The following is a 15,137-nucleotide window of genomic DNA, read 5'->3' as shown; positions in this document are numbered from 1 at the left end:
TAAACATGGTAAGATTACATATAGGTAAGATTACATAAACAAGTGGTTCTATTATAAGCATGCATAAAACAGTCAAATTCAACAGACAATATACAAGAACAGCAATAATATATACAATAACCTAGAGGATATGTGTGTTCATTCAAAGAGAGGTTTTCTGACTAAGAAGAGTCCCTTTTTATGGGCATTATGTGTCTGTTTTTGAGAGACTTGAGTTAAGAGTTGCTTTGCCGCATTTCTTAGAGCTATGAACTAGCATTATCAGATAGTGTGCCTTTAGTTGCTATGGAACCAGAGGCCTGTTCTTCCTTTTTTGAAGTGATAGTTAAATTTCGGGGGAAGGGCGCATTAGATATTGTTAAATATAACAAACAGTTGTGTCTGATTAGTCCAAATGCTACAGTTGTCATTATTGCAACCATATTTCAACACTGAAGGTCGGTCATGTGCCGGCTGGGATGCTATTTATGTATTATTAAGAAATTTATTTATTTATTTATTTTTTGCTATGTCACACCATAGGACAAATTTATGGTACAGTTCAGTAAAAATGTAAAAAAACAAAACAAAAAAAAAAGCAGTGAAAGATTTGACAAAGTTAGTGACCCTTTACATTTTCTCAAATATCAGACTTTACACTACATAAATATATGCATTTCTTTTTCAAAAAAAGGAATTTTACACAAAAAAAAAAAAAAAAAAAAAAACTTTTTTACTGCCTATTTGTCAACTAAGATGCCTTGAGGGTGAGTAAATCACAGGCTATTTTTAATTTTTGGGTGAACTAACCCTTTAACAGGTGTACATAATAAAGTGGCCGGTGAGGGTAGTAAGTATATTTGTGTCATACAATCAGTTATTTATCAGTCAAGACTTTTAGTATATTTAAGAAAGTGAATTTAGGCAAAATATACAAATAAAATACAATAAATATTGGGAGCATAGTTAAACTGCATATACAAACAGTTATCACAAAACAGCTGATACACAAAACACAATTTTATTATGTATGAGACATTATTATACATGGTTATATGTGATATTGAAAACAAATCCGGATTTCATCAATGAAAATGAAAAGTTAAATTTAAAAGTTACGTTTTATTGGCATTTACCACAGAAAATGACACTGAAATCCAATTGAAAGTATTTTTAATAATGTATAAATTAGATCATTGTAAATGATATTGAAAGAATCAAAAACAATAGGAAAATACAGGAATGGATAAAATTTAAAAAGTGCAGTAACAAATAAAGTGATCATATATTCCAGTATATAGTTTGCTTGGACATTAGCATAGATTCTTTTAATATTATGAAGACAGTTTAAGGCATAAAATGCTTACATGCTCTATTAGACAAAGATCAATGAACAGAAGCAAGCCCAGCTTCTTTTCTGATTATTCGAGCCGTATCTGCCAGATCATTTACTCCTTCTCTCAAGAGGTACTGAGTGGTAGCGAAGGATATTCCTGCAGCAGCAGCACTGCCTACACCTGGAAGGAGACTCAACAAATATTCAACAGTAGAAATGGCAGCGAGCGCAGCAGATGCTTGCAATCTAGTCAGTGCTTTTTCTCGGATGGCAGTAACAAATTTAGATTTGGCCAGATCTTTCAGGTGGGGCTTGTTAACTTTTTCTGAAAGCCTTGTCAGTGATCTTTCATCCAAACCAAATGCATAGTAGCACCTTGTGAGGAAAAGCACAACCATGCCTGCATCACATGCTGCTGATAGGCCTGGCACAGGGACAACTGCTACAGCAGCAGAGGCAAGAGATGCAGCCCAGGTCATCCGTTTAAACATACTGATCTTCTTCTCAAGAGATGCAGCAGAACACACTGGCCAGGCTTGTAGAAGAGCATACTTCTTGTGTTCTGGAAGCTCATCTTCAAGAGTGTTTTGAAGTGATTCAAAATCATATTTCTCCACATTACAAGACGATATCAAGAACACTCTGGGGTTTCCCAGTTCTTTCAGGTTTTTCTGACAATCCTCTCTTATTTTGGAAAGAACCTTCTGCTCATCAAATCCTTTTTTCTTTTTCTCTGAAGACATGTCATTGTCAATCTTGGAACGAACAAAGTAAAAGCTTTTCTTCTGTTTTCTTATTTCTTCAGCCAGCATGATGTCATTCTCCGTGAACCTCTCTGAGGTAAGGATAATGAAGAAATCATAGGTGTTAAACTTGACGTCTTTCAGGTATTTTTTTGCTTTGAAGTTTGGGCTTCCTATTCCAGGCAGGTCCCAGAGCTTCACATTAGGCATTTCAGGATGTTCATACATGGTGGGCTCCATTGTAGTTTCTGTGACTCCAGTAGGTGCTGCTCCATCATCTTCATCCTCTAGACCTCTAAGTGCATTTACAAAGTAGGATTTTCCTGATCCTGTCTTGCCAGTCACAGCGATGTTAAGTGAGACATTAATAAACTGGTCAAATTTGGTTTTAGCTTTTGCTTTAGCCTTTTCCAGAGTGGACTCGCCCGATTCCTTTATTACATCAACAACAGCAGGGTCTAGATTTTCCATGTTCTGAATGGCAAACTTAAACATTAATAAATGCTCAGAATTAGAGACATAATACTTACTTAAATAATGTCATTTAATAATGCAACTGACAATATATGGTTCTATTTACCTAAATTTCTTGGTTCCAGGAGGAGTAATGAAACACCTGTTTTAAAAACAAAAGTTGAATATTAAACCAATGTGAAATAGTTGTTCTGTCGACACTGAACAACAATCATAACCCCAGAGTCAACACACAATCGCAGAGATCAAAAGTAGGTTGATTTTACATTTATTGTATATATTTATATTTAATTATTAAATTAAAATGAGATATAAATATATTTAAATATAATTAGCGATGTGTGAAAATATTTGTTTTTCCCAATATTTATATCGTCTACCTTAAACAATTTTGAAACTTGCAGTGAATTTCTGTAAACTGTATGCTGTAAAATTCCAAATGTAACTAGATAAAAAAAGTTTGTCAAATCCTGTGATGTTGGATTTAGAAAGCATCCCCAGAAGGTTGGAAGATGTTTAAAAAGCTTGAAGATTTGAACAGACTAATGCTGCCTTCACATGCTATCGGAAATATAGTAAATACGAGTTTCTGGTTCTGCACGGTTACTTTCTGGATTTAAATAAGCCATCTCAGTCATTTCTAGGGTGGCAGTACAGTCAGGGCGGCAAAAAGGACAGAGATATTAGTTTATCTTTTGGGCATTCTCTTGAATTATTGCACTCATATCAAAAAGTTATCACCCCTTAGTTATTCTAACTCTGAATTAACTTGGCTTCATAGTAATGCCGCTCCCGCGCTGTGCACCACTTATAATAGCCTATCACATGCAAACCATCCTCATGTACTTCTATAAATTTCATCAAAAAGAATAAAACTATCCGGACATGAATGACTTTTGCTACTGATGAGTTTTAAAGCACGACGCGCTTCTGAAAGGTAAGATTATAGTCTACTGTGAGAGAAAACGTGGGTGGATACGTCCACGTACATCCAAAAAAAAAAAAAAAAAAAAAAAAAAAAAAAAATCACCCTGGTATTAGACCAAAACCATATTTTGTTTTTTTAGCCAGGTAGCCTAGATATTTAGTCTTTATCATTTATAATGCTACGAACAATGTTTAATTTGTAAATTGCGAGGTCTTGGAATAAAGCGGGTTGACAGATCAGGCTATTGATCAGAGGATGGAGAGGTAATGGAGTATTTGCGCAATCATTTAATGGACACACTTAAGTGATTACCAGCTTGCATCAGTTGTTTTTCTAGTATGCTCATATACTCTTAAAATCATGGTTATTTTATTGCAACATTTATTTGTGTTTGGGTAGTTTTTATGTAACCCAGCTCCTGGGACAGGGCAGTTGGAACAACCCAGTTTTTGTATTGAGTGCGGATATCTTGCATTCTTTTCAATTGAGAGTAGTTCTCAGTGCCACCGACTTGCATTTCTTTGGTCAAATATAGGTTTGTATATGTTTTATTTTATCTAAAAAAAGCTACTTGGCTGTAAATAATTTTATTTTATGCAAAGCAAACCAAGTCACCTAAACAAGCCGCATCAGTATTTTTGTGACGATTAAATGTTTAATTTTTACTTTTAAAATGCTTGTTAAATGAGTTTGAATGTAAGAAATGTCTTGTACATGTTTAAACGGTAAAATATGTTGTATTAAGAACTGTATTTAACTAAAATACATTTAGAGAAAGAAAGATAAAAAACAGCAGTAGGGAGAATTTATGACTTTGTATAGTCTTCCTCTGCCAGCTAGATCTTTTAAAGGGGTCCTATTATGCTTTTTCACTTTTTGAATTTTAGTCAGTGTGTAGTGTGTATGTTTGGGCATAAAAAAAAAGATCCGCAAAGTTAAAAATCTCAAAGTCCACTCTAAAGAGAGATATTTTGATAAACAACAATTTTCTAATCAATAATTTTCTAATCATAGATTAGATTCAACTTTATTGTCACTGCACATGTAAGGTACAAGGCAACGAAATGCAGTTAGCATCTAACCAGAAGTGCAATAAGCAGTAAGTACAGAATATACAAGGTCTACAATATGTACAATAACTATACAGATAAGTATTATGGACAAAATTTACAGATTTTAAATACTATCAGCATGATATACAGATAGGTGTACTATGAACATATTATACAGATGAAATATGTGAAGTGTATGTACACTATAGGCAGAACTATGAACATATGAACAATTTACACTATTGCAATGGAAAGTAAAGTGCATAGAAAATATTTCAGTGTGCAAATGGGTTATTCAGTGTTCCTGGATGAACAGACAGTAGTGCAAGTAATAGCAGGTTTGCTGTTTTTGCTTGTTGTAATAAATAAATAAATAAATCAGTCAGATGTAGTGATGAAGTGGGGGAGGAGTCTGTGTGTATGGTGTTGGGGGGTGTCAGAGGGCAGAGTTCAGCAAGGAGCCCACTGTAGGGAAAAAGCTGTTCCTGGATCTGCTGGTCCTTGTCCGGAGGCTCCTGAAGCGCCTCCCGGAAGGCAGGAGGTTAAACAGTCTATGGTCAGGGTGAGAGGAGTCCTTAAGAATGCTGCGAGCTCGACGTACACAGCGTTTCCTCTGGATGTCCTCAATAGCAGGAAGTGGTGTCCCTGTGATGCGTTGGGCAGTTTTCACCACCCTCTGCAGTGCTTTGCGGTCAGCCACCGTGCAGTTTCCATACCAGACTGTGATGCAGCTGGTCAGGATGCTCTCGATCGCACACCGGTAAAAGGTTCACCACTATGGCTGAAGACAGCTGGTTCTTCTTCAGTGTTTCTGAGGAAGAAGAGGCGTTGGTGAGCCTTCTTGACCAGGCTGCGAGGTGTTTGTGGTCCAGGACAGGTCCTCCGTGATGGTGGTTCCCAGGAACTTGAAGCTGGAGACACGTTCAACAAACCAACCCGTTAATGTGGATGGGGTCATGCATGCTTCCTTTCTTCTACCTGAAGTCCACAATGAGCTCCTTTGTTTTACTGGTGTTAAGAAGCAGGTTATTGTCAGCGCACCATGTGGCCAGGTGCTGTACCTCTTCCCTGTAGGTAGTCTCATCGTTGTCACTGATGAGGCCAATCACCGTGGTGTCGTCTGCAAACTTAATGATGGAGTTTGATCCATGCACAGGCTTGCAGTCGTGGGTGTAGAGGGAGTAGAGGAATGGGCTCAGCACACAGCCCTGTGGTACGCCGGTGTTAAGTGTGATGGTGGTGGAGTGGGTGTGGCCTGACCGAACATGCTGAGGCCTGTTGGTCAGAAAGTCCATGATCCAGTTGCAGAGGGAGGTGTTAATGTCCAGGTCTCCAAGTTTTGTGGTCAGCTTGGAGGGAATGACGGTGTTAAATGCTGAACTGAAGTCAACAAACAAAATCCGTACATATGTGTTGTTATTGTCCAGGTGTGTGAGTGCAGAGTGCAGCACTGTGCATACTGCATCCTCTGTGCTCCTGAAAGCAATATATTGCTTTCTAATCAATCTCAGCCTGCTTTAATTTTGTGTCGCTAAAGGTTTGCATCAATTAGCTTAAATTAAGTGATGTTTCATAAACAAATTTCGGGAGGAGCATGCACGGATAATTAACATGGCCAGTTCATCATTAGTGATTACACCGTTTACCAATCAGCTCAAGAGGAAACACCTATAAATAATCAAGTACGTCCTACCTTCGTTATCTCACGACTTTCAGCAGTTGGTTTGCTCTGTTGCTATCTTATCACAGACTCAATTTTCCGTCCAACGACGAGATCTATACCGGGGATTTTTTCAGATCTACCACAATTTGCTGGCCCCATGATAACTCCTACTCCGCCAAACATGGCCGCCGAGCACCAGTAGTTATTGCAACAGCTGCTCTTCTCAACCAGCCACACGCTGAGGCCAATAGAACGTGCAAAGCCCCGAGCTCACCTCGCTCGACACCACCATTGTCCCGCTCAAAGACCCGGCTCTCCACGAGCGCTGGATCGCGGCAGCAGCAGGGATTCAACGAGCCTGGGCCGCACCCCAGATCTCACTGCATCAAAGCCTCACTTGCTTCCTGCCGCGGCTCAGCCTTTCACAGCATCTTTTCCTGTCACAGCGCAGTTTGAAGCTGCCTCCACTAGCTGCACAGACCGTGTGTTGCAATTTAATACATTTTCAGAGTTGTCATCTACACTGAAATGCCTGAAGGCATTACATTTGCCTTACTGTGCATGTATAAACCTCACCGAGATGATACAGACATAAGTTTCATGCAATTCTTCTGGTAGGATCAATCTATTTATGGAAATATTTTACCACTTACTAGCGTGCTCACTCAGAATTGATCTAAAACACAACTGCCCTCGTGTTTTCCGCAGTTTTTCCGGCAACCCCCTCCCCATGGCCTGCAGCCCCCACAGTCTAACCCCAGTGTGAGGCTGCCTCCATTAATGGCACAGGCCCTGATGCCCGCCATTCACCCTCTCTTTCCCCCTCTCTTCTTCCACTTCCGGAGCTGTCCCAAGCGTGAGCACGCCTCCACAAGCATGAGCACGTCTCCGCAGACAGCTCCAGCAGCTATCTTTCCACCTCCTCTCAAGCACCCCTTCCTTCTCTATGTTCTGCCCTACCCATCCCTCTGAACACCCTTGGCTTAGGCCCCAATGCCTGCCATTCCCCTCTGTTTTTCCCTCTCTCTTTCACTCCCAGAGCTGTCCCAAGTGTGAGCATATCTCCGTTAATGGCGCAGGCCCCCTGCCTGCCATTCCCCTGTTTTTTTCCCCTTTTTCTTCCACTCCCAGGGCCATCCCAAGTGTGTGCACATCTCTGCAGGCGGCTCCTCTCATGCTCCCCCCTCCCTCTCCGCTCCCACACCCCACCCATCCCTCCAAACTCTCCTGGCGCAGACTCCTGAACAACCATAGCTAACCCCCTTTAACATCACTTAATCCATCTATAACGGCCCATCCCCACTCCAGCTGTCCCAGCAGCACCCTGCTCCCGCAGGGGCCCCACCCAAATCCCACACTGTCACTGCAGTTCCCACTCCCGCAGGAGCCTTGCCTAATTTCCACACTGCCACAGCAATGCTCTCCCCCACAGGAGCCTTCCCGTTTTCCCCACTGCCACAGCAGTCCCTGCTCCTGCAAGAGCTTTTCCATATTTCCCCACTGCAGCAGCAGTCTCTGCTCCTTCAGGAACCTTTTCACTATTTTTTCCACTGCCGCAGCAGTGCCCGCTCCAGCAGGAGCTTTTCCAGATTTCCCCACTGCCAATGCTGCTCCTGCAGGAGCCTTACCTAATTCCTACACTGCCGCAGCAGTTCTCGCTCCTGTAGGTGCTCTTCCATATTTCCCCCAGTCCTCACTTCCACAGGAGCTTTTCCATTTTCCCCATTGCCACTGCAGCTCCGGCAGGAGCCTTACCTAATTCCCACACAGTTCCTGCTCCCGAAGGAGCCTTACCTAATTCCCACACTGCCACAGCAGTTCCCGCTCACTCAGGAGCCATTTCTCCATTTCCCCATTTCCCCACTGCAGCACTTCCTACTCCCGTAGGAGCTTTTCTCCATTTCCCCACTGTTGCAGCAGTTCCTGCTCCCGCAGGAGCTCTTCCATATTTCCCCACTGCCGCAGCAGTGCCCACTCCAGTAGGAGCCTTTGTCTGTATTTTAATCTGCTGCAGCAGTGCTCGCTTCTGCAGAAGCTGTTTTCTCTTTTCAGATGCGGTAGCAGTTCCCACTCCAGCAGGAGCCTTTTCCGTGTTTCCCTACTGCCGCAGCAGTAGCCGCTCCCACAGGAGCCTCTATCCATATTTCCCCACTGCCACAGCAGTGTCAGCTCCCACAGGAGGCTTTCTGTATTTTCTCACTGCCGCAGTAGTATCTGCTCCCGCAGGAGCCTTTCCTGTCTTTCCCCACTGCAGCTGTTCCCACTCCCGCAGGAGTTCTTCCATATTTCCCCACCGCCACAGCAGTGCCTGCTCCCACAGGAGCTCTTACATATTTCCCCACTGCCACAGCAGTGCCTGCTCCCACAGGAGCCTTTCCGTATTTCCCCACTGCCGCAGCAGTGTATGCTCCCGCAGGAGCCTTTCCGTATTTTCCCCACTGCCGCAGCAGTGTCAGCTCCCGCAGGAGACTTTCTGTATTTCCTCACTGCCGCAGCAGTGCCCGCTCCCACAGGAGCTCTTCCATATTTCCCCACTGCAGCAGCAATGCCCGCTCCCGCAGGAGCTTTTCCATATTTCTGCACTGCCGCAGCAGTTCCCGCTCCAGTAGGAGCCTTTGTCTGTATTTTAATCTGCTGCAGCAGTGCTCGCTTCTGCAGAAGCTATTTTCTCTTCTCAAAATATGTTATCTTGAGACTCAGACCTTTCCAATGATATGTATTTTGTCAAGATTATGAGAAGTTTTGATTCTAAAAGACCGTAATATATTTGGAATATGACACCTCTCACTAAGGGGGAGGAGCCCACTAAAAGAATTTAAAGTACGATTTCCATGGTATCGCAGTGTCCGATTTCAAAATGGTTTTCACAGGATGAATTTGGAGGTTTTAAGCTTTCTAAAGATATATAATTTATGATGATTACTAAAACATGATAGAGAAAAAGGAAGCGAAGAATATTTTTTGTGACAAAGGTCAGAACTCCTGTTATGATGTATATGTTTTGAGGTGCACTCTTGTCATAAGTTAATCTATTACTGTTCCTTCATAATTTTTCACAACAAAGAGTGGTCAAATATCTATTTAGGAGTCTTAGACCTTTCCAACAATATATAGTTTGTCATGATTAGATTAGGATTTAATTGTAATATTTTGAAGTAAATTAATACTACCCTTATACATGACATCAACATTTAAAATTATAAGAAGTTTTGTTTGTCTAAGAGGACCCAAACGTTCACATTTACAGTTTCAGGAATGACAAATGTGAGTGTAAAAAATTACACAAGTAAATCTGTTAAATTGTTCCATGTGTCATACCTCATGAAAATTAACTATGGTTTCATTGTAGTAAAAGTGTAGTTACCATGGATTTTGGCATATTGATTACAATTTGTATAACCACAGTTTCTTAGTTTCTGAAAAGAATAAGGCAGAAGAGGTTTCTGTGAGGGTCCCAAGAGTCCCTACCTATATATGCCACAACATTAAATGATGTTTCTTATCTTTAAATGCACAGTGTACTTTAGAACTTCCATATAGTCAATTCAGGAAGAGTCTATCAGTATAGGTCTATTGTCAGGAAAGATACAGTTAGTGCTATTGATTCTAAACTAGTGGTGTGACTACTAATATTCAGTTGATTGCCTTATTCAGTTGAACAAGCCTGCAATCAGATTGGATTATTTTTTCTAACAGTGTATACCAGGCATAAAGTACCATAACTAAATTTCAAATATTGAAGTGCCTTAAAACAATTAAGCTCTTCATTGTATTCCTGTTCTTCCTTACACACAACTAAAATGTTCTGCTTTTGAATTTTTAAGCAAACTATCAGAGTTAAATAACCCACAGTTCACACTAAAGTACAAGAGTTAATAGTTCTAATAATAGTTTTCCCTTAATACAAAGACTATAGTAGTTAATCTCAAAATTAAGAACAGTTTATTTAACAACAAATCACAAAGTCTAAAAATGTAAAAACCAGTTAATCTGTAAAATAGTAAAAACTAAAATAACATTCACTAACTTCAGTGACTCATTAATATATTCATTAATCAGCTTACTCTTTTTAAGTTACTAACTGATTTCAGAAGCAGTTATGGCTATCAGTTTATCCCACACAATAGGATTCAACAGCGGGTATAACTGAGACAGTGTGCTTCAACTGTACCCCGCTCACTAACCCCGCATATTGCGCTAAATTGCACAATAACCTTGAATGGCACCATGAAATACATCATATTAAAGATCATAAAATTCAGTTTTACAATCATTGAAGGTCAAAATGCTATTTAATGTTACAGAGAGATGGAAGTAAAGTTCTTACCTGTAAAAAAAAAAATATATATATATATATATATATATATATATATATACATGCCGTGTCAAAGACAGATATATATATATATATATACTTTCTGTATTTTTGGGCGTGCCGTGTCAAAGACAGTTTCTACTGCAAACAAGTCTAGATACAAATCATGCGCCACTTCCTCTTCACTCAATAAGGGAAATGCCCCTTTTTGTAGGAGGACTCAAGTAAGCATATTATATTCCCTCTCCTGGTTATATCATCTTGAGGCTACTTATTCTGGGCACTACCTTATTCATGGTGCAAATAACACCTACCTGGGTGGGTTGGGTTAGAATCATTGTCAGTGCATCACGGCTGGTTCTTCACACTCAGAGGACATCTGTACCCACAGCCCACTCTGAGACTGGCTGGCAACCTTCTTTCAGGATGTCTTTATAAATCTCTCCCTTTGGAGTCATTATGCTATGATACCCTCTATGGATTCTTACTCAGCAGTAAAGGCTATTTAAAAGATTTGTATGTGCTTTACTTAAATATGGAGCTATTTTACTCAAAATGCTTTCAAATGAGAAGTTTTTTTTCCTCCTCACTAAGATTATGATGTTAAAATTAATGAAAACACCAAAAATAAAAATAATTAGCTAAGTTAGCTGATTACCTTAAAAATCCATAGATATTGGCATCAATTCATACTGCTGTTAAAACTTTATCTGATGAGCGGAGGCAACGAGACCAGGGGTCTGTTTTACTAAAGACACTAAGAAAAGCAGGGATTAAAGTATAAAACCTGACTTCAAATAACCTAACAAATCAATCGGGACTAAAGCAGTTTCATAAACAACAATTTAAGTTCATGCAATCTCACTAATTTGATTCAGGTTCAATGAGGCAACATAATTTGATGTGCACGCTTATTCTTAAGCAGGAATTTCTGTCAATCATGGATCAAATCGATCCACCCTGGAAAACAGCAAATATATTTGTGCTGTTTAATTCATTTGAGATGTTGTGTTTTCCCCAGTGCATAACAGATATGTCACAGTTCTATTCTTCATCTGTAAATGTTAGAAAGTCATGCAAATATATCCATTCTGCTGTCAGGAGTGGGGAAGGCTTACGCGAGTAAACAAGCGCTGCTGTGCACAAAACAGACAGAGAGCCCAATCATTTTGTGTAAAATATACATTTAGCTAAAATATTTGTTGTTGGACATAGAATTTTAACCCTTCATATAAGTGTATTTTTATGATAGCAGTAACTGTAAATCAAATATAAGCTAGCTAATAAAGCTCTGATTACTAGCTCAAATTATTAATTATCAGTTAAAATGTAGTCTGTTTTCTATTATTTTATTTAATTTCTAATTTTGTGATTTAAACTTGTAATTTAGTGTTTTTACTGCTTTACAGAGCAATTTTAGATTATGTTTTAATGTTCTACTAATAACCATAAAAGGTACAGCTGTCATAAAACCCAAGAGAAAGGTTGTATGGATAGAAACTGCTGATCAACTGAATGTGCAACTAACAACTGTTAAAATGTTTTCATATAGCTTAAAAGATTGCACAATACATTAAGAACAGTTTGTTGTAGCCTATATTTTTATTTATTTGATTTAAGTTGCATTTTCTGGACTTTTATTTTCGAACTCATAATAAAGTCAAATAATAGTATGTGGGAGAGTCAGTGGTAATATCAATGTGTTCCTATTGGTCAGTGTTAGAGGAGCTCAGCTTAACCTGATAGCTAGCCTGTTCCAGACCAGGTTAGTTTCCCAGCAGTTGTTTCGAGTGACTGAGCCTGAGTTATGGTAAATTTACTTTATGAAACCAAATCAAGTGAAAATAAGTCAGACTAACTGAAATAAGCCTGGCTTATTTGATAAACTTGTTTTATGAAATAACCCCCCACTTTCTGGTTTTAGTCAGGTTATGTTCAACATATACTTTATTACATGTTGTTTAGGCTTACCAAGTTATTTGTCTATTAGTGTGCATTCCTAAGGATATTTAGTGTCCATTTATGCTTAAAGCTGCAATCTCAATTGCTGGTTTCTGCTTGCTGCTTTTCATTCACATGCTCTTCTCTAGAAAATAACTTCAACTTCAGAGTACTATAAAGACCCATTCTTACTCATTAGTATAATCGTTTGCATACATCTTGCGTCAGTAGCTTTTACATTTTTTTTTGCATCAAAAGCATTTCCAGTTTGCATAAATGCAATGGAAAACCGTTTTATTGTATATGTATATGTATATGTATATGTACATACATATATATATATATATATATATATATATATATATATATATATATATATATTTTTTTCATTTTACACATTTTTTTTTTTTTTCCAGATATTCATGTTTTTTTAACTGTCTACTTTCATTTGGCAGTTTACACAGCAATAGTCTACACACGATTTTAACTAAATTTTTTTTTCTGATATTTATGTTTTTTAACTGCTACTATTCATGTTATTGTTTGATATTCATGTTTTTAACTCTACGTTCATTTAGCAGTTTACACAGCTATAGTCATTGCACTCAATTTAAAATGACTATGCAAGTGTGTGTGACTGCATGTGTGTGTGTGTGTGTGTGCGTGTGCACTTGTGTAACTTTTGGATACATTCACACCAGTAAACTGAGAACCACCTTGACAATTTAGGACAAATTAGATGTCCTTATATTTCTGACCATGTAGTAGCTTTTACTATGCTCTAAAATGGTGTTCAGACTTAAAATCTCACTTGTCTCTAAACTGTACTTTTAAATGACTTGTGTATTTAAAGTGTGTAACCCCATCACAGTTTTGCGATCTCTGTGCAAAGATAGTGTAAAGTGGGGAAGGTGTGGCAGCACTAACTGAGACACTTACCGAGAGATAAGAGAGAAATGGAGGAAATACAGTACATTAAGTTAGACTGTAGTTTATAACGTACAATAAGCAATGTGAAATAGAGCAGGGGAACAACACATCAAAGTGTATGATTTTGAAAAGTACATCTTTCTTCCAAAAAGCGGAAGGACAACTGTTTAAATTTCTTAAAATAATCGTAATTATTTGGTAATGCTTTACAATAAGGTGCTTAAATTAACTTCATTAGTTTACATGAACTAAGAATGAACAATACTTCTACAGCATTTATTAATAGCTAATGTTAATTTCAACATTTACCAATTATAAAAATCACAAGTTGTTTAATATTAGTTAATGCACTGTGAACTAACGTGAACAAACAATGAATGACTGCATTTTTATTTACTAAAATGAACAGATTAATAAATCATGTAATATCTTCATAGAACTGTAAGTGAGAATAAATCCCAGTAGTGGGGTCAAATGGACCCTTTGTACACTGTGTCAGTACAGAAACTTTGGGCCACAACATGTTTTCTGTTTTCACTTTGCGTGATTGGGGTTGAGTGTTTTAATTAACGGCGGAAGGAAGGAGGATATGGGAAGTAGGGCTGTCAAAATGGCTGAAAAACTAAATTTTAATTTTGTACTTATATATTATCAAAATTCGAATTATATTCGAATTTAAAATGCATAATTTCAGTTAGGGTGAAGAAAAGCTTTTTAATACACTACTAATGCAACAATATTCAAAACATAACAAAATATTACTAATGCACGTTTATTCAAAGCATTAGAATACATGACTGTGAAGTGAAAAATATTTAAAATAATGTTTATAAACCAATCATAATTAAGATGCTTAAAGAACTATAAACAAAACAGCATCATGTATGCATGCATAGTTTAATACAAAGGGCGGAAAGCCAATCACACAGAGTACATTTTTCATTTAAAAACATGAGAGGCAGTGGGATGGGGAAAAACCTACCATAAAGTCTCAAGATATGTTTTTAAAAAGTTGAACTTACATTAATTTTACATGGCTTTCTAAACATGCGGATCCCTTGTGCAAGACACGAGTGCAACGGTGATAGAAGATGTCCGTCTAGAAAATGTGCGAAATATGCGTTCTGTGTGAACGGCTTGGTTTCAGTTTTGATGTAAACAAGATTTACGAGTTGAATGATAAGACAGAAGTGGTACTGCGTGTCGAGCTCGTCCGCCTTTTGAAAACTGTGCTGACGCTGCTGGGCGCAAGATGGAACGGAACGCAGAATATGAAGCATACCCGGGCCGGGCCTTAAAGCAGCCTCCTTAATGTACACCTAAAATTCGAATGCAACGTTTAGAATGTGGATTTTTATTTAAAATTTGCCGAATATTCGAAATTCAAAAAATTTTTTGACAGCCCTAATGGGAAGTGAGTCGTACACAAGAGAGATTGCATCATCAGTAAGGTTTGCAGTAGTGAGAGTGATTGGATTACCGTGCGAAGTGGAAAGACGGCCGCTTGTCTGGTAGCGATGGGAGAAACTAACCTTTTCGAAGCTTCGAATCAATTAAACTAACTGCTTCACAAAATGATTCACTGTTTTGAAGTGCTCAAAACACCAAATACTGGTGACACCTGTTGGTCAAAAGTGTAAATGCAACAAAAACTCAGGCTAATTTTTTTTTTATAAAAACAGCTTGTAAAAACCCATTGCAAATGTTTAATTGAAAGTATAATACATTAAATTCAATAAGAAATCATAAAATACCATTAAATATGAAGTGTCTGTA

The 15,137-nt window shown here is 38.4% G+C and overlaps 1 protein-coding gene across 2 annotated transcripts; it reads right to left on the bottom strand.

The window, feature by feature from the left end:
- Positions 1-1,021: 1,021 nt before the first annotated feature.
- LOC122136419 (interferon-inducible GTPase 5-like) lies at positions 1,022-2,677 on the bottom strand. 2 transcript variants are annotated; one of them, XM_042719355.1, is made up of 2 exons: positions 2,639-2,677; positions 1,022-2,544 (listed from the first exon to the last, which is right to left on the bottom strand). In XM_042719355.1, the coding sequence occupies exon 2, from the start codon at positions 2,527-2,529 to the stop codon at positions 1,366-1,368; it is 1,164 nt and encodes a 387-aa protein (XP_042575289.1). In that variant the 5' UTR covers positions 2,530-2,544; positions 2,639-2,677; the 3' UTR covers positions 1,022-1,365. The 2 variants fall into 2 exon arrangements, with proteins under 2 accessions (XP_042575289.1, XP_042575290.1); XM_042719356.1 differs by having other exon boundaries at positions 1,022-2,532; positions 2,639-2,662.
- Between the last annotated feature and the right edge of the window lie 12,460 nt (positions 2,678-15,137).

This window comes from Cyprinus carpio, chromosome B3 (assembly GCF_018340385.1).
Source record: "Cyprinus carpio isolate SPL01 chromosome B3, ASM1834038v1, whole genome shotgun sequence".
NCBI classification, from domain to species: Eukaryota; Metazoa; Chordata; class Actinopteri; order Cypriniformes; family Cyprinidae; genus Cyprinus; species Cyprinus carpio.
The sequence above is the reverse complement of the archived record's forward strand: the minus strand, read 5'-3'. Positions and strand labels throughout refer to the sequence as shown.